The following is a 21,367-nucleotide window of genomic DNA, read 5'->3' as shown; positions in this document are numbered from 1 at the left end:
ATACATCAAAATATTCTGGGGGCCATGAAACTTTTGTGAAAATGATCAAAAATACTGGTAGTGACTGGCAACTTTTTTTTTAAAGCTGGCTTTAATGCATTTCAAGTTGTTGATAACAGAAAATGGAAAATATTTACACAATATCCCAATCAAATCTAAGTGATAAACGAGTTAGTTCAGAAGTAATTAAAAAATAGTCAGAATGAGTAATCTGGATTACGTTACTAACTACTATTTGTCATCAAATTTGTCATCCATAACTGAATACAATTTGCAAATAATCTGCACAGCTATGTGTGTGTGAAGATAGATTTTTACATGAAAGCCTACTATATTTTCAGGAAAAGTGTATTTTTCATAAATGTCACGTTGGGTCACGTTTTACACATGGTTTTACAGTAAATATATAAAAAAAGTTTTCTTGTGAAATAACCGTGTATTGTTCTCCAGACCACAAGGTGGCACACACAACATTCATAATCTTAAAAACAGTCGATGAAGAATTTAAAAAGAATATTTCTTGGCTGGTTCGGTACAAATGAATCCTAAACTACATAATGTCCGAAAAGCCCCGAAACCTTCCACTCTGGATGGTGAAATCTGACGTTAAATGCAGTAAAGATAAAGAAGCAGAAAAGAAGAAATCACTTAAAACCTCAAACCGGAGAGCGAAGAAGAGACGGAGGTAGAAACACCTTTAAGAACTGTCATTTTAATAATTAATAATAATGTGAACGGACGTTTAATGAAAAATTGTTTTCGCCCAACGATGTCTTTCTCAGTGTCGTCACGTACTGGATGAACGAGAGGGAGCTCGTGCAAACAGCGCTCAGCATTTTGAAGGATGATAAGGTAAAAGGATTTTGACTCATAAATTAATTATTTATGGCACAAGACACAGACCTATTATTATTTCTCTTATGAATCATAGTCATGTGCTAGAGATGCAATGCAGGCCCCGGAGGAGGTAATGCTCATTCCAGAGACAGATGAAGACACGTCTGACTCAGATGGACAGGACAGGACATATGTTTCAAACATTGCCGAGCAAGAGACTGTGCCATATGGACACTGCATGGAAGAAAGTACCAGTACAAAACCAGACTGCCATTTAAAATCTCCTCCTGATGCTTCAGGAACTTCAGAGAAGCCTGGCGTGGATGATGAGGCTCTAGAGCTTGTTCGAGAGATTTTTTTCACATAATTTAAGCCTAAAGTCACACAAAAGTTTTGTTACAGGTAATTTTACCAAATATTTTAAGAGATACTTAATCATTTAATCACCCTCATGTCTGGCTTGCTTTCTTATGTGGGACTTAAAGGAAGATAATTTGAAGAATGTCCGGGTTGCTCTTTTCCACGCAGTTACGGCAAACGGGGACTGGAGCTTTTCAACTTTCAAAAAGTGACATAAAAGCAGTTTAAATGAGTCGTCATAACCACTTTTATGATCCATTTTTAGTCTTTTTGGAGCTTGACAGCTTTTTAACGAATTATGATGAAGTAACAAAGTATTATTGTGTAGAAAACAGTTGAACATTCAAAAGTTCTCCTTTGTGTTGCCCAGAACAAAGAAAGTCATTTGGGTTTGTAATGACATGAAAGTGAGTAAATTACTTTTTATTATTATTATCTCTTTTCACACATTTTTCTTTTGTTTTTATTGCAATCTAGTTATGATTTGTATGGTCTGTATGTGATCTGCTGATAAGGTTGATGCTTGAACAAAAGTCATTTCTAAACCAGTTTCTCTGGTAATTGTCATTTGCACACTTGCACTTTCTTGGGTCCTTTGGGTAAGAAAGCAAATGAGAATGTTTAATTACATGCAAGAATAAATTGTATATTTATTCATTTGAATAAAAACCCAACTAACCTCAGGCTTTAAATCCTTCAAGAGGCGACTAATGTAAGTTTCCGAGGACAAACTGTGAAGTCAAGATTTTATTTCGCTGCTCAGGAGACAAGAACAGACGGCGGTGACACTCAAAAACAGATATCACAGGTGTGCAGGTGCATAAGAAAGTGTTTTTATTTGGACTCTCAGAAGACACGCTGAATAATAGGGAAGGAAACATCACAATCCTGGGGAATGTCATGTTAAAATTCATAAACTAAGCAAAATACACCAACGGGATGTTATACGTGACTGTAATTTGTCTCCAGACTACAAATTATTTTCTGATTGAATCATTACAGTGTGATCTATGATCATGCAAATATAATGTGGCAAATGATTTCAGAAAGAATGTTCAATATGCTTTAAATGAATTATTTCACACTACTTCAATATCAAACACAATCTCTTAAAATGCATATGAATAGAAAATAGTCAATCCTTCCTGAGGTGGAGATCTCGGCTCTGGCTGGGGACAATCATTACAAACATCCCAGCCAGATGCTAATACTGTCGTGAATGGGTCGTGTCTGAAATGTTCCTGATGCTACTTCGGTTCATATTTTAAGATTGTATTCAATGCCACTTCGCCTAAGACTAAATCGTCTGATAGTCAGATCTGCACTTTTTAAAAGGAGTATTTAATGCAATTGAAGATGATCAAATTATAATTGAAATGCCTGCATTTAGAAACATTTTAATAAAAATATAATATGTTTTCATGAGTGCAATTACATTAACAAGCTTTTATGCAAGAATCTTTTTCTACAGCAAACGCACTTTTAAAAAGGCTGTCCACAAATTTAAATTCATTGATTTTTGCACCAATCAAAATTTTCTGGGGAAACTACAAATTTATGAATTCATACCTGTGTAATGTTTATTGTGTCAGTGCAGTTGGCTCTTTACAGTAACACAAATGACAGTCAACCTCAATATCATGTATTAACTGAATCCTTGAACTGAATTGATCTTTAAATGTGGTAAGTAGAAGAGCCCAGCTAGTGTTCGGTGTTCTCAGAAAGTAGTGGCGTCAGGCTGTTCATGTGGCCATCAAAAACACTCATCTAAAACAAAAGACAACGAGAGTCAATGCTCAGTGCCAAAAACGATGCATAAAAACTAGGGATGTCCCGATCCGATCCACGGCATCGGTATCGTGCCGATACTGGCCCAAAACGCTAGATCGGATATCGGAGGGGAGAAAAAAATTTATCCGATACTAATGACCCGATACCCATTAGGGGTGGAACGGTAGGTTACGTATTCTTACTGAACGTACATTCGGTGCATGGATTTACACAGAGAATACACGGTATAAAAATAAATAAATCTCGCGTGCACATTAGTTAATGTAATACAGAACTAACGTTACTGTTAGATACGCGCATATGCGGGTTCTTTAGGGACACCTAATCTGTAGCCCGCCTTAGCTCTGAACGCGCGTCTATATCGCTTCAAACGCTCACTTTATCATTATACGCGCGCGGCGCGTCCTATTCTCTTTGGACGCGCGAATGGATTCAAACTGTTCAAGCATCGAACTAGACGCGATAGACGCAAATTTGACGCTCTATTCGCGTTTGGTGTGAACGCAGCAAAATTAACAGGCTGCAATGTCAAGATTGCAATGCTGGAGTGTGTGTGTGTGTCAGAGAGAAAGAGGCACGGGCGCGATCGAACAGTGGAAACATAAAAACATACTCCGTCATTTTCATACAGGACATCATTAAAACTGCAAAAAGTGTTTAGCCTACTTATATTTGTGTAAAACACAACATTGTGCTTTTGTCAAACTGTAAACTCTTGTCAAACTGTAACTGTCACCCAACCAAAATCACACACACACACACACACACGCTGTTTAAAAGCAAAAATGATCTCATCTTTTGGACATTCATCATATTGCATTGGTTTTCATTTCTTGTCCTAAAACACAGCACTAATCTGTTTATTTTTAAGTTACACATTCTACATTGAATAAAAAAGAAAATCAAATGTGTTTTTAAAAGTAGTATTATTTTATACAGAAATAAATTATTTATAATTCAGATGAGAATAAAGTTAAAGTTAATTAAAATTTTAAGGAAACAAATATATTGATCTGAAATATAGCTAATTAATTTTAAATTCATTCAGGTTACCAAACATATCTCAAGGTCTTTTGAATAAAGGGTGACAGTCTTTCATTATCAACTGTTGTTATGGACTATATACTGGAGAAGTATTTGTTCTCCATTTGAGTGAGATGTTTTTATGTGGCTAATTGAGCAAAGTGCTTCCATTATATTTTATTATTATAGTTCAAGAATAAAATAAAAATATTGGATTGATATCGGTATCGGCAAATAGCCAAAGCTGCGGCATCGGTATCGGTATCGGAAGTGAAAAAGTGGTATCGGGACATCCCTAATAAAAACCCTCAGCTACTACTTACAGTCTTTGGCTTGTAAACGCCTAGTTTAAAACGACAGCAGACCACGTCTACGCAGAAGCCAACCAGACTATGTAACATGCCTGCAGAAACAAATCACAATCATGGAATCGTTTCAAATGAGATATTTTTGATTAGCAGATATCTTTCCATTTACCTGTTGTTGAGAAAATGCCTCCTATGATGCCACAGAGGCGCACGAGGAACTGCCACAGGGGCATGTGCTGCTCTGTCACCTTTACCATCAGAGAGCTGATGTCATACTTCATAAAGATCCCAGAAACCCCATGACTCCCCGCTGCGTGGTTTATCACTCGCTCCTAAAGGAAAGAGAGTCCAAATGAGTCCAGTGATCATCGTTTGCAATCATGCATACACTATGCACTTTTTGAAATTCAAATTTGCAAAATCGTGTCAGTTTGATTTGCAACTTGAATTAAAACAACAGATGGTTATGAATATATATTTCGAAATTTTGAAGCCGTCTGTACCCGTTCAGTGACTGAATACTGGTGTGTGTCCGCTGACAACTTGTACGTCTGCAGTTTTGTGGGCACAATGGTAATAAAGTACTGGAACATCTGATTATCTAGCAAAAAAAACAAAACAGGGTAATCAGAAGTTTAACTTTAAATTGTCAATCTGATAATATAATAATAATAAAAAAATAAAAATCTGACTTTTGGACCCCAATCATTTTTATACTATATATTTTTAAATGATAAATTAATATAAATTATAAATATTATTTATAAAGTCATTCATATACGCTGAACAAAATTATAAACGCAACACTTTTGTTTTTGCCCCCATTTTTCATGAGCTGAACTCAAAAGATCTTAGACTTTTTCTATGTACACAAAAGGCCTATTTCTCTCAAATATTGTTCACAAATCTGTCTAAATCTGTGTTAGTGAGGACTTATCCTTTGCTGAAATAATCCATCCACCTCACAGGTGTGGCATATCAAGATGCTGATTAGACAGCATGATTATTGCCCAGGTGTGCCTTAGGCTGGCCACAATAAAAGGCCACTCTGGTGGATGGATTATCTTGGCAAAGGAGAAGTGCTCACTAACACAGATTTAGACAGATTTGTGAACAATATTTGAGAGAAATAGGCCTTTTGTGTACATAGAAAAAGTTTGAGGTCAGCTCATGATTTCTCATAATTTTGTTCAGTGTAAATAATTGTTTATACTGTATTTATGCTAATCCAACAAGTTATTATATATATATATACACACACACACACACATTTTTTTTCCTGAAATTTTTGATAAATGTTAAAATCACTTACGATCTGCAGACACTTTTTCTGTGCCATCTAGTGGATTTAATATGCCTGGTATTTCCTCTCCAAAAGACAGATGGTCTATCCGATGGGAGAAGTTGTATGCTGAAAAATAAAACAGTCCTCCTTATTAGCGAACTGACCTTTTGGACATAAATCTTAAGGTACCTTTTCCTTTTTTAGTGGAACAGATGCTGCCTTCTAGTCTGGATGCAAAAGCACTGGATATGATTTGGATAGAATGAGCCATTCAGAAAATATCTGCAGCACCAAAACCCACTTCCAGAACATGCATATGAACAAACTAAGTTAAGGTCTGAAGACGCTCTTCAGCTTACTCTCATGGCTGACCAGGGCCGCTAGATGAGCATGACCTCGGGGGTGTGGGATGGCCCTGAAATGAACATGAAATAAGAATATATACAGTTCGGTCTCATTCAAAGGTGTACATCATCTGACTACATCAACGATCGAATGGACTCTTCAACTGACAACTTTTACTGGAGTCAAAATGTGATTGGATGCAAAAAACAGAATGAAACGAAACATACTTGCCAACAGTGATGTGGAAATTTCCTGCTACTTTATTAACATAGAGGTGTCCATGAATCCGGCAGGAATTTAGAGGCTGTGTGGGGTCATCTTCCCTACACGGTCAACAAAAAATCACATACTCCTTAAAGTCACTATGAAATCAAAATGGACAATTCTTATTTTTTTATGGAATGTTGCAGTATTTATTATAAATGATTTATCCGTGCACATTTTATTATTCATGTGCCTTCTTTATTTAAAATAACTTCCCCTTATCTCTTCTCTTCTCTGATGATGCCTTTATGGGCGAGAGGGCGGGACAATCTGTCACTCACATAAGATTGACCAATAGCAAACCACAACCATCCAATCAATTCCCGATGGACAAAATCAAGCCCCGGCCCACATTTTTTCTTGTTCGAGTAGCTGACATATAAATGTAACAATAGGAAATAAAAGACTATCAAAACTTCCGTTTAATGCCGACTTTACGTTTGACATGTGGTGTAATACGTTCTCGTACAGGTGTCGTGTGTTCTGACCTGGGTGGGAGAGCAGTGGGGGCACCTTTCATGACATTCTTGAACAGAACATCCTGGAGTGAATGTTCCTCACGCAGACGGTCCTGAATGAGCAAAAGTGTTCTGAGGGACACAAAAAGGATTTTTCTTATTATAATTACATCTTTATATTGACAAATATATGACATTACAATTGTGTCCTAAGGTCATAGGTCACGGGAACCACTTTGGAGGTTGAAAACGTAATCAGTATAAACAAATGAAAAGAAATGTACCTGTGCCAGATTCTCTGCTGAGGAGAAAGGTCAAAAACAACCTGCGAAAGAGTCATAAACATGTTACGGCACTGCTATAAAATATACTAGGAAAAAAGTAACATTCAGAAACTCACAGGTTCATACTGCAGGCCGTCAGATGCCACCATCGTCTCGGCGAGATCCAAAACATCTGCACCAACAACTGAAACAAAAAATTCAAAACATTATTGACGAATTTATGCTGCAAGTCATACAACACATGACTATAGAAAGATTTACTTACATTGGCATCTCATGGCAACTGTGATATCAATATTAATTCGTAGTTTGCTGCAAGATGAAATAAAATGTTAGTGTTTTTAATGCACATCTATATTATGTGCAGATACAAAATAACAATTTACTGTTAAGTTAAAGTCACCTAGTAAAATCCTTATCCACTTCATACTCGTACTTCATCCATGTGTCCCGATACACAAAGAACTCAAAGAAGGCCAAGAGTGCCATCGCCGTGAAGGCCAACACAGACACTGAGAAAGAAAAAACACAATTTAATTTGATTTATGATGTTTCAAGTCAGTATCACAGCAGTAATATTTGAGAACAGTCAGAAAGGAAAAAGCATCTATCTATCTATCTATCGTTCCATCCATCTAATACAACAGGGTTATAATACTTAACAAAAAAAAAAAAAAAAAAAAAAAAATTCTTTACTTAAGATAAACATTAACTAAAGTTAAATAAACGTATTTTATTTCAGCTATTTGACAATGAAGCATTTCTCCTTTTCATTTAGTTTAACTTGATGTACTAAAATAAATAAAAATAAAATAAAAAGTAATTAAAACTATATATACAACTTTTAAAACAAGTTAAGAACTCAAGAATATTAAGAACTCATTCAAAATATTTATTTTCTTAAAAATAATAAAAACTAACACGATTTTAATTGTACTATACTATACTATACTATACTATACTACTACTTATACAAACAATTAAATAACACACACACACACACGCGTGTATTTATGTAGTCTCTTTAAACCAAACATCATTTTGACAAATGAAATCTCAGCTCATCTCACCAGTTCCTCCACTGGCTGTCGTCTCCACATAACTCTCAGGAACCTTGGGAAAAGCATCCAACTCCTTTACAAAGTTCAGGGCTTTCTTTTTGTTCAGCCTCCTCATCGTCACAGCAGTTATATGTAATCTTCCTCATGAATTTAGGCTGCAATTCATCATTTGTACATCAAGAATTGCACATTTATGAGCAGAAACTACAATAACTTCCTATGTTATTAGTATACAATGCTAAATATGCGAAACGTTTTAATACATATAAGATTGTAAACATTTTTTAAAGTGAATTTATTTCAACAATTTGTATGTGAAGGCTCGTTTATCTCAGTTGTCTATGGTTACTGTTAGCCACTGCTAGCAGTGCACTTGTCTGGCTTGCCATTTTAAATAGTTCGTTCTCTACTTACCTTGAAATGCTACTTTAAGTGCCTCATTGTTTTTTTTAAATACAATGTTTAACTAAATAATCCTTTACATTGAGCGTTTAATGAAATAACGGACAGACACGTAACGTTAGAGGACTCCGAAGAGAGGTACGCTGCTGCATAGCGCTGATGTGCTGAAGTCGCGAGCATCCGGTCCGGTGAATTATGGGAAATGTAGTCATTTTTACTATAATAAAAAAATACGTGGAAAAGTGGGTGGATTCGGAATAGAATACTATCTTACTACTAGTACTAAGATTAGTAGACTATCCCGAATTTAGAGAAAAATCCAAGCAATTCTAATTGAGTCTTATTAAAATAAAATCTGACAGTCAGTTACAAAGCTTTTATTCATGACATGCATTTCTGAGTCAGACAAAATAATACAAAATAATAACTATTGCAGTTTTAAACATTAAATATTACACAAAACCAGGTAAACATGTCTGTATTTAATTGTATCATAATTATCTTTGGAATTGTTTTATCTGCAAAAAAATAGTTTGCATTCATTTTCTAGGCTATTACCACAGCAGTCATTTAAATATATGTAAAGTTGTAACAGAAAACGGAAAACTGAAAATAACACCAAATTAGTAGCACAATTTTACATAGTAAACATTAAGCTGTTGCATCATTAAGTGGCATCTGGATGTAGTAAACACCATATTAGAAATTTAAATGTCAGCTGAATCGGGACCCTCGTCCCGTAACACTGCCGGTTCATGACTGTCAGAGGTTGGTGTGCCGGTGTTCTCTTGAGAGGGGTCTTCAGAACAGCAGCTAATGGTGGGTGATATCACATCAGGGCTTGTGTCACATGACTCGGTGCTCTGTTCGGACGTTGCAGTGGTAGTGATGGTGGTGGCCACACTGGGAGGGATGGGGTCAAACTCATCATCATCATCCTCCAGGTTGGAACATTCATTGATGCCTTTTGGAAACAAAGTGCTTTGATTATACAACACCAGCAAAACTGGTATATAATTAGAAATGCACTAAATATTTATATTATACACTACCATGCTTGGGGTACTTAAAAAATATAAAAAATACAGTAAAAACAGTAAATAATATTATTGCAATTTAAAATAGCTGCTTTCTATTTGAATATATTTTAAAATGTAATTTATTCCTGTGATATCAAAGCTGAATTTTCAGCATAATTTCTCTAGTCTTCAGTGTCACATGATCCTTCAGAAATCATTCTAATATGCTGATTTGCTGCTCAAGAAACATTAATAATGTTGAAATGTTGAAAAGAGTTGTGCTATATTTTTGTGGAAACAGTGATAATTTTTTTTTTTTTTGGATTCTTTGATTAATAGAAAGTCCAAACATCATTTATTTTAAATAAAAATCTTTTGTATTATTATTAATATCTTTACTGTCACTTTTGATCAATTGAATTCGTACTTGCCGAATAAAAGCATACATTTATTTTAAAAAATCTTACTACACCAAACTTTTTAACTTTAATGTACATTGGTGTTTAAAAAAAATATTGATACTGAATTGTGAATATTAATTTCTGTATTTTTTAGATTATTTTGTCATCATTTAGCTGTAATTAAAGATTAAAGAAATAATGCTAGATTATTGCAACAACAAAAAAATAATTATAAGATTTAAGATTGAACATGAGTGTTTTTCGAGACATAAAAACATTGTTTTAACATGGACAAAAATCTATTGATTTAGTTTTTTAATATCATACATGTGTCGGTTAAATTATTATCTAGAAAATAATTATCGCCACACTATTAACCGTAATGTATCAAATATAAAATAATGCACAATAACTTACTGCTAAAGGCCTCTGGATATTGTTTCGCAACCTTGCCTTTTAAAGTCCTGAGGAAACACAAAATCATGTTAGGAAATGGATTGTTATACCATACGTTGTAATATTAGTATTAAACATATGTCAAATAATATATTTCAGACATTGTTTGCACTTTTAACTTCTACAATTTGCAATTTGTAATGGATGTAAAGAAATGTGCACACCAGATCTTAGTTGTCCAACATTACCCTAATTCACCATATGGAGTGGATATAATACCTTATTCGTCTGAAGATGCTGTCCAAGTCTTTCTTCATCTCTATTAATGTACGGGTGTGCATTAGAAAGTGTTCATTCATCTGTTGTAAGCGCACATTGGACAGCCCATTGAAGTTGATCAGCATCTCATTGGTCTTCTCAAACCGGTCCAGCCTGGAAGACATGCAGCAAAATCAGGTTACAAACCTAGTAGAAAATGCTACCTAGGTAGTCACTCACTAGATAGGGAAACCCACATATGTCTCTGAGCTTGAATGATGGCGTTCACATCCTCAGAGTTCACCATGCTGAGCATCCTGTTACAGAATATTCCCGATGCGGTGGGCTCCATGATGACGCTTTTCACAAAACACAAGATATTAGCGTTACTAATTAATCAAATTAGTACAGTACAGTACAGTACAATACAACAAGTACAGTCGCTTACGTGGTAAAATATTCACTATCTGACTCGGTTGGTTTAAAAAAAAGTCTTCATTTGATGTCAGCTTCGCAGTAGTTTTGACTCAAATGCACACACACTTTTTGATATATTTGTGAAACGACTAAACAATTTCCCGCAGCGAAAAGCAGGCAGACATTTTTGTTGTGATATTGTCACATGATCACATGATCGTGAGGTAATGTGGGAGGCGGGATCACGGAGATTTTCTAAGCGTTGATTGGCTCTCCAGAAAGAGCGGCGTGTTTGATTTTTTTATATAAAAACCAGGTTCACGGGATTTATTTTAAATGGTTGAATAATTTTGTTTCATATTATTTATTAAACAACAATAAATAATGCATGTTTAACACACTAATTAGTTATTTTTCAACATTATTAGTGTCATTACATAGTGTCAAAATTATATTTCTGTGGTCTAATTAAAATTCCATGCTACATGAAATCTGTCATTTATTTATTTTATATTATAAAGCGTTTAATTTCATAATCTTACCTCTCTATAATGACAAATGAATGTATATATTTCAGGTAAAATTATCACAGTTTACACAGCCTCTTTTGCGTAGCGTGTATACATTTGTAATACAATTAATATTAAATAATAATAATAATTTAATAATTATTAATAATTAACATTTAAATACATTTGATTCATGTTTAATATTAAATAATAATTTATAATGGCTATTTCAGGTACAATTCTGTCACATGAAGAGGATAAATCGTTCAAGCACTTTTGAAATGTAATACAAAACTACACCACAACAAAGCACACTGCAATAACACTTCAAATCAGATCCTGTATAAGCCTCTGGCCAAGTCCTCCTTCGGTTCACCTTCACACACATATTTTTGTCCAAACAAACTCTGTGCTGTCACCGCTCAGATAGTCCTGAAGGCATCTCAAGTTCTGTTGGAGTTTCTGGGAAATGTCACTGTGAATTCTTCAATGTTCTTTGCATGATATGTTTCTACCAGACATATGCTGGTTCCTCTTCTGTCTTTGACCTTAACAGGAAACTCTAGCTTGCTTCTCTTAATGTCACCCATTACTAACAAGAAGATGGTTTGTGTCAGATTCAAAGGCTTATCTAAAAATATTAGATGTTGGTTTATATATATATATATATATATATATATTAACTATTAAATTACATTAGTATTATTAAATTAAGCAATATTCGCCACCAGGGGCTTTTGTTTATATTTTAAGGGAAGAAATATGGAATATATATATATATATATATATATCGAACAAGAAATATGGAATATATATATATATATATATATATATATATATATATATATATATATATATATATATATATATATATATATATTCCATATTTCTTCCCTTAAAATATAAACAAAAGCCCCTGGTGGCGAATATTGCTTAATTTAATAATACTAATGTAATTTAATAGTTAATTATAATTATAAAATGCTATTATTTAATGATACAATAATATTATATAAATCAAATAATGCAATAATATAATTCAATAATAATACGGGTTTATAAAACAAGATTATAAATATGAATTAATATGAATAATTTCTTATTGTAAGATTATTAAGTTTATGCCACAGCATGCAACTCAATGTACTTTGGCGGTTGTCCGGTAAGTGGCAGTAAACAGATTCACAACTGATCCTCGATCATAGTGGATCGTCAAAGAAGAAGCCGTTAGCGCAGTCGAGCTCTTCACAAGAGTTCATAAAAAAATCTATCACGATATAACAGTTACCCGTATTATTTAAAGGAGTTGCTCTTGATAACAGGTGATGAAGTCATTTTACTAGTTTTATAAAAAAGGCGACGAAAAAAGTAGCTTATAAAGCCGTTGCGTCCTGTACATCTAGCTGGCTAACATTAGCATCTTCTCATCTAACGTTCGATACTTGATTTATCCATCCATATTATTGTGTTCCCACATTCCCCGTTTTTAAGAATTATGTTTTAATAAATAAATAAAAACTCATAAAGAATAGCAAACGTCTTTTTAATTTAATTTCAGCTGGTCGGAATGGCATCAGACTGGATTGGCAGTCTTGTTTCAGTCCACTGTGGAGCAACACTAGGAGTGTATCAAGGAGAAGTTTCTTCAGTTGATCAGACCAGCCAGACCATCTCTCTCAGACATCCTTTCCACAATGGAGTCAAGTGCACTGTTCCTGAGGTCACTTTCAGGTAAATAATAAAACCTATGCTATGCCTTGTATGACATTGTAGTGTCTGTTTTTGATCCTTTATGAAGTTCAAAGATGTTTGTAAGGTAGGCAGCCTTGTCTCAGTGGACACATTCTACATTTCTGTAGGATTTTGAAGTCCATATATGTACTTTAAAGTCCAGTTCTTAATACAGCTTTTAATACTTGATCATCAGAATTTGAATACCAAACACAAGTATTAAACGAATACACCTTTCTAATCCGCAGTGCCATGGACATTAAAGATCTCAAAATCCTTGAGATCCGCAAGAGCTCCGCTGAAGTCCCGAAGCAGAATGGTCCAGACTCCAATTCCACACTGACGCCGCATGGCGGACGCAAGGACAAGGGTGGTGGCGCCTTAGTCAACAGCGTTCCGGTGACGGTACCTAATAAAACTGAACCCAAATTGCAGGAAGGAGGGGTGTCTCCGGTGCCACACTACTCCAAGAGTTACGGTGAACGTCACATGGACGTGGCTGGCCAAAGTAAAGGCTTTAGACGAAGACACAACTCCTGTGAGTCTTTGGCACGTTAGTATTTTCTCCCCAAAAAAAGGTTTAAGCCAATTGTTTGGATCTTTTACTGTAGTGTGTCAGTAGAAAATATTATTTTACATTTTCAAACATTCCTTTTGCCATTAATTGTAATAATACAGTGAGATACAGTGCTCCACACGGAGATCTGATCTCACCATCATCAAGTCTGTCTGTGATTACATGAAGAAACAGAAAAAAAATTATATATATATATATATTTATACATATTTATACAGTATATACACACACATATCGGTAAATATGTGCATATATATATATATATATATATATATATGTGTGTGTGTGTATTAAATAACCGTATTGATATATAATAATAACATTTTAATAACGTATTGATATTATTGTTATGACACAATAAAATTATGGTGAGTAAAATAACACAATAACAAAACAGGGCTTTTACTATTATATATAATAGTAATAATAATATTTCATTGTAAAATATTTAGTACAAATATTAAGAATAATATAATATTTAATTTAAAATACAATATTTACATTTACGACTTTAAAATGACAATACTAATTATATATATATATGAAAATAACTAATTCCCACTTTAACTTCTTTGTTTCTAGGGTCATCTAGTTGCAAAGGTCCAAATCAGGCCACACCGAAAAAGAATGGCCTGAAGAACGGAGGTCATATGAAAAACAAAGACGATGAATGTTTTGGAGACGGTATAGACGATGTTCTCGATGAGGACTTTGATTTTGAGGGGAACCTGGCGCTGTTCGACAAGGCTGCTGTGTTCTCGCAGATCGATTCGTCAGAACGGCGAGGCAATGGTGCGAGATCTCGAGGGACACCTGGAGAGCAAACACCATCACGATACCGGCATGACGAGAACATCCTGGAGGCCAAACCTGTCGTCTACAGACAGATCACAGTTCCACAGAGTGGAGCGAAAGAGTATAGCACTGGTACGAATCTGACCTCATGAACTACTAAATAACTTTGCTTACTTTATCTTAATTCATGCTATTTCTCTCAGACTCAGGGCTGGTGGTACCCAGCATCTCTTTCGAGCTGCACAAGCGTTTGTTAGCTGCAGCAGAAAGTCACGGTCTCTCTCTGGAGCGCAGGCTTGAGATGACGGGCGTATGTGCGAGTCAGATGGCCCTCACGTTACTTGGAGGCCCGAACAGGTTTGTGGGGCTTAAACAGGAATTGCATTGTCAGAAATATCTTCAGAGAGTCTGGTTATCATTGGTCTGGTTCTTCTCCTAGACTTACTCCAAAGAATGTGCATCAACGACCCACAGTAGCCCTGCTGTGTGGACCACATGTCCAGGGCGCTCAGGGCATCAGCTGTGGCCGTCACTTGGCCAACCATGAAGTGGAGGTCATCCTTTTCCTGCCAAATTTTGTCAAGATGTTGGAGGCCATCACCAGTGAGCTTGCACTTTTTGGGAAGACGGGAGGCAAACTGGTTTCTAATGTGAAAGGTGTGGCACTGTTGCATCTACATTTAATAATCATGCACGGTATAACATATAGGTGTATATTAGGGATGTCAATTTACATATATTCCCCTAATCAATCATTGTTTAAATTAATGATCAATTTATCGTTAATCTTAACCTCTTAAATCTGAAGCAGGGGGGGCTCTACTAACATCATGTTACTTAAATACTTGCTTAACAATGGTTTTACAGTGAATATAGGGAATATTACCACCACTTAACAAGTGCTTTTTATATTGTGGAAAAATAACTGCTTTACATAAAAATGTGATCTGAATGACTAAAGCTATAGGACTTCTGGGATCCGATCGCATTGCGATCGTGACGCAGTGTTTTCCAACGTCGTTTGAAAGTTCAACCAATGTAAACTGGATCACTGGTGTGGTGGTTGGGTATAGTGGGTTTTACAGCTGGAGCGCGCTGGATTGGTTTAATCGTTTAGATTGACAGGTCTTGATTTACCATGCGCCATAGAATAGGAGCACACTGCTGAAACAGTGCTGATCACTCATCATCTAGGACTTGTTTGTTAGCTCAAACGTGCTGCGTAACACAAGAATGAACCTCATTGGTTCTTTCTGAAGCTCAAACGCGCTGCGTAACACGAGAATGAACCTCATTGGTTCTTGATGTAGCTCAAACGTGCTGCTTTACACGATAATGGACCTCATTGGTTCTTTCTGAAGCTCAAACGTGCTGCGTAACACGAGAATTAACCTCATAGGGTTCTTTCTGAAGCTCAAACGCGCTGCGTAACACGAGAATGAACCTCATTGGTTCTTTCTGAAGCTCAAACGCGCTGCGTAACACGAGAATTAACCTCATTGGTTCTTGATGAAGCTCAAACGTGCTGCGTAACACGAGAATGAACCTCATTGGTTCTTGATGTAGCTCAAACGTGCTGCGTAACACGATAATGGACCTCATTGGTTCTTGATGAAGCTCAAACGTGCTGCGTAACACGAGAATGAACCTCATTGGTTCTTTCTGAAGCTCAAACGCGCTGCATAACACGAGAATTAACCTCATTGGTTCTTGATGAAGCTCAAACGTGCTGCGTAACACGAGAATGAACCTCATTGGTTCTTGATGTAGCTCAAACGTGCTGCGTAACACGAGAATGAACGTCATTGGTTCTTTCTGAAGCTCAAACGTGCTAATTAACCTCATTGGTTCTTTCTGAAGCTCAAACGTGTTGCGTAACACGAGAATGAACCTCATTGGTTCTTGAGGAAGCTCAAACGTGCTGCGTAACACGAGAATGAACCTCATTGGTTCTTGATGTAGCTCAAACGTGCTGCGTAACACGATAATGGACCTCATTGGTTCTTGATGAAGCTCAAACGTGCTGCGTAACACGAGAATGAACCTCATTGGTTCTTTCTGAAGCTCAAACGCGCTGCATAACACGAGAATTAACCTCCTTGGTTCTTGATGAAGCTCAAACGTGCTGCGTAACACGATAATGGACCTCATTAGTTCGCTCAAACGTGCTGCGTAACACGAGAATGAACCTCATTGGTTCTTTCTGAAGCTCAAACGTGCTAATTAACCTCATTGGTTCTTTCTGAAGCTCAAACGTGTTGCGTAACACGAGAATGAACCTCATTGGTTCTTGTGGAAGCTCAAACGTGCTGCGTAACACAAGAATGAACCTCATTGGTTCGCTCAAACGTGCTGCGTAACACGAGAATGAACCTCATTGGTTCTTGATGTAGCTCAAACGTGCTGCGTAACACGATAATGGACCTCATTGGTTCTTGATGAAGCTCAAACGTGCTGCGTAACACGATAATGAACCTCATTGGTTCTTGATGAAGCTCAAACGTGCTGCGTAACACGATAATGAACCTCATTGGTTCTTGATGAAGCTCAAACGTGCTGCGTAACACGATAATGAACCTCATTGGTTCTTGATGAAGCTCAAACGTGCTGCGTAACACGATAATGAACCTCATTGGTTCTTGATGAAGCTCAAACGTGCTGCGTAACACGAGAATGAACCTCATTGATTCTTGATGAAGCTCAAACGTGCTGCGTAACACGAGAATTAACCTTATTTGTTCTCGCACGTCAAGCGAATATGCTTGAGCTTCTGTTTACCACAACTGTCTGAGTTGATGAATGTTTATATGTGAATAAAAGCCTAAATTCAATTCAAACATAGCGAGCGTGTCAAGCTCACATCCCTTTCTCACAGACTTTGCAGAAAAGTTTGTATTTCGGTCGGATATGTCAATAGCAAAGCAAGTAAAATGATATGCCTATTACTAATGTTATTTGGCTGTAAAGAGAGAGCACACTTCTGTTGCATGCGCTTGATTGCTGATCTCTCACTCAGCACGTGTCAGTTGGATTAAAACTAAATGGTATATGTAGCCTAAGTAAAAACATGAACTGTACATGTTTTATAACCATATATGTATATGTGGTTCCCTAAACAGGAAAACATTATCTGCACTGGACCGGCTCAAAATGTGTGCTGTATGAAATCATACAATGGAAATAATAAACAGCTTAATGTATTATACAGACTTTTAATATTGGGCATCCCTAATAAAATTAAAGAATATGAACAACATTAAAGAGCAGCATTGGGCTTTATCAACTAAATCAGAGACCCAAAACCTTCCCCTCATTCATACCAGATCTGAGCATTTGTGATTGGATCACCAGGTTTTTTTTAAACTCAAAGATCTGTTTCCATCAACACACATTTGGTGCATGAAACCTTTATCACGGTTTCTGTATCTCACATACGTTCCTAACACACCCACCTGAATGCTTTGTTTAGATGGGCATGGAGGTCTTGGAAACTTCCACACAGAATTGCAAAAACACTTTACTTTGCATCCACCCACCCTCCTTACATAATATACCAGAACACCTATGAAAGTCAATGAAGATGTTATTTAGAAATGACTTTGTGTTAAGAGTTAAACTACATTAGTAACCTTTGGTCTAATCATCCACTCATTTAAAACAAATGTCATTTCGCCCTCAGACTTGCCTGAGACGCCAGTTGACCTGGTCATAAACTGCCTGGACTCGCACGAAAACGGATTCTTGAGGGACCAGCCCTGGTACAAGGCCGCCGCCGACTGGGCCAACCAGAACAGAGCCCCCGTCCTGAGCATCGACCCTCCAGTAAGTGGACAGGCGCACGCCGTAGAAGCCAAATGGTCACTTTCTCTGGGCCTCCCACTGCCTCTGTCCGAGGGCGCCGGCCGAGTCTACCTATGTGACATCGGCATTCCCCGACAGGTATTCCAAGAAGTGGGGATCAAATACCACTCCCCCTTTGGATGTAAATTCGTCATCCCGCTGCACTCCGAATAAGCCATTGGCCTTCACGGTCAAGGCTCACTGAACCTGCCTTAAAGATTTTAAGAATGAACAGATGTCGGTTTGAATGTTGCAGCAGAACTGGAACTTCTCAGTCTCTTTTTTTCTTTTTTTTCTCAAATTCTTCTCTACTTCTGTGATGATTCCCATCAAAGGGAAGTGGTGGAAAACGATACCAGCTCTTATGACAAACCTGATATGCCAAAAGTGGAACCAATATCAGTCTACTCACCGTCTGCTTCATATTCTTACAAAAATCTTCCACACGGCCGCTTTAATATGCAAGGCTGATCTTTTTAGATGAAACAACTTTCATAACCCATTAAAAAAATTATGCAGATATTCCACAAAAACATCAAAACTGGCTCACACTTAATGCAACTTAATTGGTCTTATGGCATGTTTGAATCTTATTTTTTTACTTTCAGCATATCAAATAGAAGAATTTGCTTTTAGTTTACAGTCGGATGTGCTGATTTCGACCGACTTTCATATTTTTTCATAGAAAAATGTGCATTAGATGAGGGTTTTGCCTTTTTTCTCCCTTTTTTCTTTCTTTTTGTGCCAGATTGATGAAAGTCAGTGTTAAGGCACTGAGATTGAGGCAGATATTGCTTGCAAAAATCTCGTTTCAAAGCGTTATTTGCTTTGTTGACCAAGCCCAGTGTGCTGTAAATATGTCAGATTGACTGGGTTCTTATCAGTGATAAAATGTTGCACACTTGAATGGTAAGGTAAGTGTACTAAAAAAACTGTTTGTCAAATTTGGTTGACTTTGGACCATTACTGACCAGTTTAAGCAGTCATTGGCCAATACCACCAATTTTCTTATGCTTATATTCATTGCTGTGCTTTACCTCATTTCCTTTTTGTTTCCGTTCTTAGTGCTAAAAAAAAAAGCAGCTCATTAGATCCTATTTTAAATGGGTTTCAGATGGAGTCGGCATTGCTTGTTTGGTTATATCAAACAAGGGTCTTTTATTAAGAGAGATGCTCCATGTGTTGCAATAAACCTGCTTGCTGAAATCAATTTGTGATTCTATTATAGGTTATATTGTTGTGTGCACAAACCCATTACAGAGCAGAAAGTCAGTGTGTGCTGCTCACTCAGTACTTTTAGGTAATGAATGATGAGTTTTTCAAAAGCACTGATAAAGACAAAGAGATTTTTGTTTGTACCTGCAGATTTACCATATGCCTTCTAAGTTAAAATAAGAGGCACTTACTATTCAGGATCCATATGCAACAATAATGAACTTAAAATTGTTTCACAGGTGATGCCAGTAATAACATACTGCTTTCATAAGACTTTATTTTTTACTGTTTTTTTTTCTTTTCTTTTTTCGTTTAAGCTTTATTGTCTTCTGAATTTGAATATTTTGTTTCTCCCTTCTCCCACATTTAATTTAGAGGATTTTTTTCTTCTGCTGTATGACCTTTATCTTTGTTTTCTGTTCATAAGCCACATTCATGGTTTAGACATAATGGTCATTGTTCCTTTTTCTTTTCTTTTCTTTTTTTTTGTGGTGAAGCTATGTACAATCTAGGGGTGAAATCTCTAAAGTTGACCACCCCAGATGTCTAATTTTCTTGTCATAAGTGTTTAGATAAACTAGAAACCATCAGACCTTACTCATCAGCTATTCTCAGCCCTGAGAAAAAAAAAATTAAATGTGAATTTTGGCTTTCCTATTAGCTTTTTCTGTTGATGTTTGTGTCTGTAAGGTCATTGGTGCGGCCTCTGATGGCTGTTGGAGAGCCAATGGGCTCATTGAATTAGCTTTTGAGCTTAAAAGCGAAGACTGAATGAAAAAAGGCAATTGTTGAAAGCGTTAATGATGCTAAAGAGATTGCATTGTCCATGGTTTGAGAACACAGTAAAGTAAAGGTAAATCTTATAGTGGATGAATGCAGATAGGAGAACATATGTCTAATTATACAGCATTTACTAAGCAAATCCAGGACAAAAAGCTTAAAAATGGTGGTAAAAATCACTTGCTGGTCTTTATGACTTGTTACTTGAGCTTAAAAAGTATTACTGCTGTACAAATGTTTCGTTTTTGTTTTTTTTATTCAATTGAATATTTGATGCCTTAGATGTATGTTAAAATGCAGTTTGATATAAATCATTCCTCTGTAGGAGTTTGCTTCTAAAAACTATGACCAAATTCTGTTGAGCAATTTAAAAGATTTTTGAAAACGTTTTGTTATCTGGTGATGCTCATTTGTGTGGCTCCCCCACATTTGTCACAATGACATAATTGAATACGTTTCTGAAGGTTCCGAGAGGTTTTGTTCAGTATCAAAAGTTGAAAGCTACTTTCCATTCTTTTTTTCCATTCTTATGCCTTTTTCTTTACAAAAGCATGAGATCAAGGTTGTTAGCATTGCGTAATTTTATCATTTATCTCTGCACCTGTTGTATAAGGCAACACAATTCAGTAAACTGGTTTAGACAACAACATCATTACCATTAATTGTGAATTGGTGACATATCTGTTCAGCATAATTCTGATATCACTGGAAAGAAACCTTACATGCTTAATACTGTCAACTTTTGAAGTGTAAGGACTGAATAAATAAAGAGAATGGGGAAAAAAAAACGCTTTATGGCTTTCGTTGTATTATTTGCAATTGTTTTAATCTCTTTCCACCTTACACAACACCATGAAAATTACAATACGACCTACTTGGGTAAAATTGAACTTTAATTTTTAATTATCACGTGAATGTTTTTATCGCTGCAATTCTCTTTAAAAGCGCGTGTTGTCGCTCCTGTCTGTGAATGCGAAATTACGAATCCTACCACGGAAAGGGCCTAGACTA

The 21,367-nt window shown here is 36.2% G+C and overlaps 4 protein-coding genes across 4 annotated transcripts; 2 read left to right on the top strand and 2 right to left on the bottom strand.

Annotated features, from left to right (window-relative positions):
• The first annotated feature begins 463 nt into the window (after positions 1-463).
• On the top strand, positions 464-1,886 carry LOC311283196 (uncharacterized protein). The gene is made up of 3 exons (XM_084397473.1): positions 464-685; positions 783-852; positions 932-1,886. The coding sequence occupies exons 1-3, from the start codon at positions 558-560 to the stop codon at positions 1,202-1,204; spliced, it is 471 nt and encodes a 156-aa protein (XP_084253599.1). The 5' UTR covers positions 464-557; the 3' UTR covers positions 1,205-1,886.
• A 122-nt stretch (positions 1,887-2,008) lies between these two features.
• Positions 2,009-8,605, bottom strand: ergic2 (ERGIC and golgi 2). Its single transcript, XM_084397472.1, has 14 exons — positions 8,431-8,605; positions 8,026-8,171; positions 7,359-7,467; positions 7,221-7,267; positions 7,072-7,139; positions 6,956-6,996; positions 6,702-6,803; positions 6,177-6,272; positions 5,964-6,019; positions 5,632-5,730; positions 4,823-4,920; positions 4,489-4,651; positions 4,335-4,414; positions 2,009-2,964 (listed from the first exon to the last, which is right to left on the bottom strand). The coding sequence occupies exons 2-14, from the start codon at positions 8,129-8,131 to the stop codon at positions 2,899-2,901; spliced, it is 1,131 nt and encodes a 376-aa protein (XP_084253598.1). The 5' UTR covers positions 8,132-8,171; positions 8,431-8,605; the 3' UTR covers positions 2,009-2,898.
• Positions 8,606-8,779: 174 nt separating this feature from the next.
• Positions 8,780-11,116, bottom strand: kxd1 (KxDL motif containing 1). The gene is made up of 5 exons (XM_084397268.1): positions 10,941-11,116; positions 10,750-10,851; positions 10,514-10,666; positions 10,256-10,302; positions 8,780-9,382 (listed from the first exon to the last, which is right to left on the bottom strand). The coding sequence occupies exons 2-5, from the start codon at positions 10,842-10,844 to the stop codon at positions 9,126-9,128; spliced, it is 552 nt and encodes a 183-aa protein (XP_084253394.1). The 5' UTR covers positions 10,845-10,851; positions 10,941-11,116; the 3' UTR covers positions 8,780-9,125.
• Positions 11,117-12,606: 1,490 nt separating this feature from the next.
• edc3 (enhancer of mRNA decapping 3 homolog) lies at positions 12,607-21,135 on the top strand. Its single transcript, XM_084397215.1, has 7 exons — positions 12,607-12,740; positions 12,977-13,149; positions 13,398-13,687; positions 14,309-14,653; positions 14,725-14,878; positions 14,961-15,178; positions 18,201-21,135. Exons 2-7 carry the CDS (start codon positions 12,986-12,988, stop codon positions 18,533-18,535), a joined length of 1,506 nt encoding a protein of 501 aa, XP_084253341.1. The 5' UTR covers positions 12,607-12,740; positions 12,977-12,985; the 3' UTR covers positions 18,536-21,135.
• Positions 21,136-21,367: the final 232 nt, after the last annotated feature.

The sequence above is a fragment of the Rutilus rutilus genome (assembly GCF_951802725.1).
Source record: "Rutilus rutilus genome assembly, chromosome: 23".
NCBI lineage: Eukaryota > Metazoa > Chordata > Actinopteri > Cypriniformes > Leuciscidae > Rutilus > Rutilus rutilus.
This window is presented reverse-complemented; position numbering and strand designations above follow the sequence as displayed.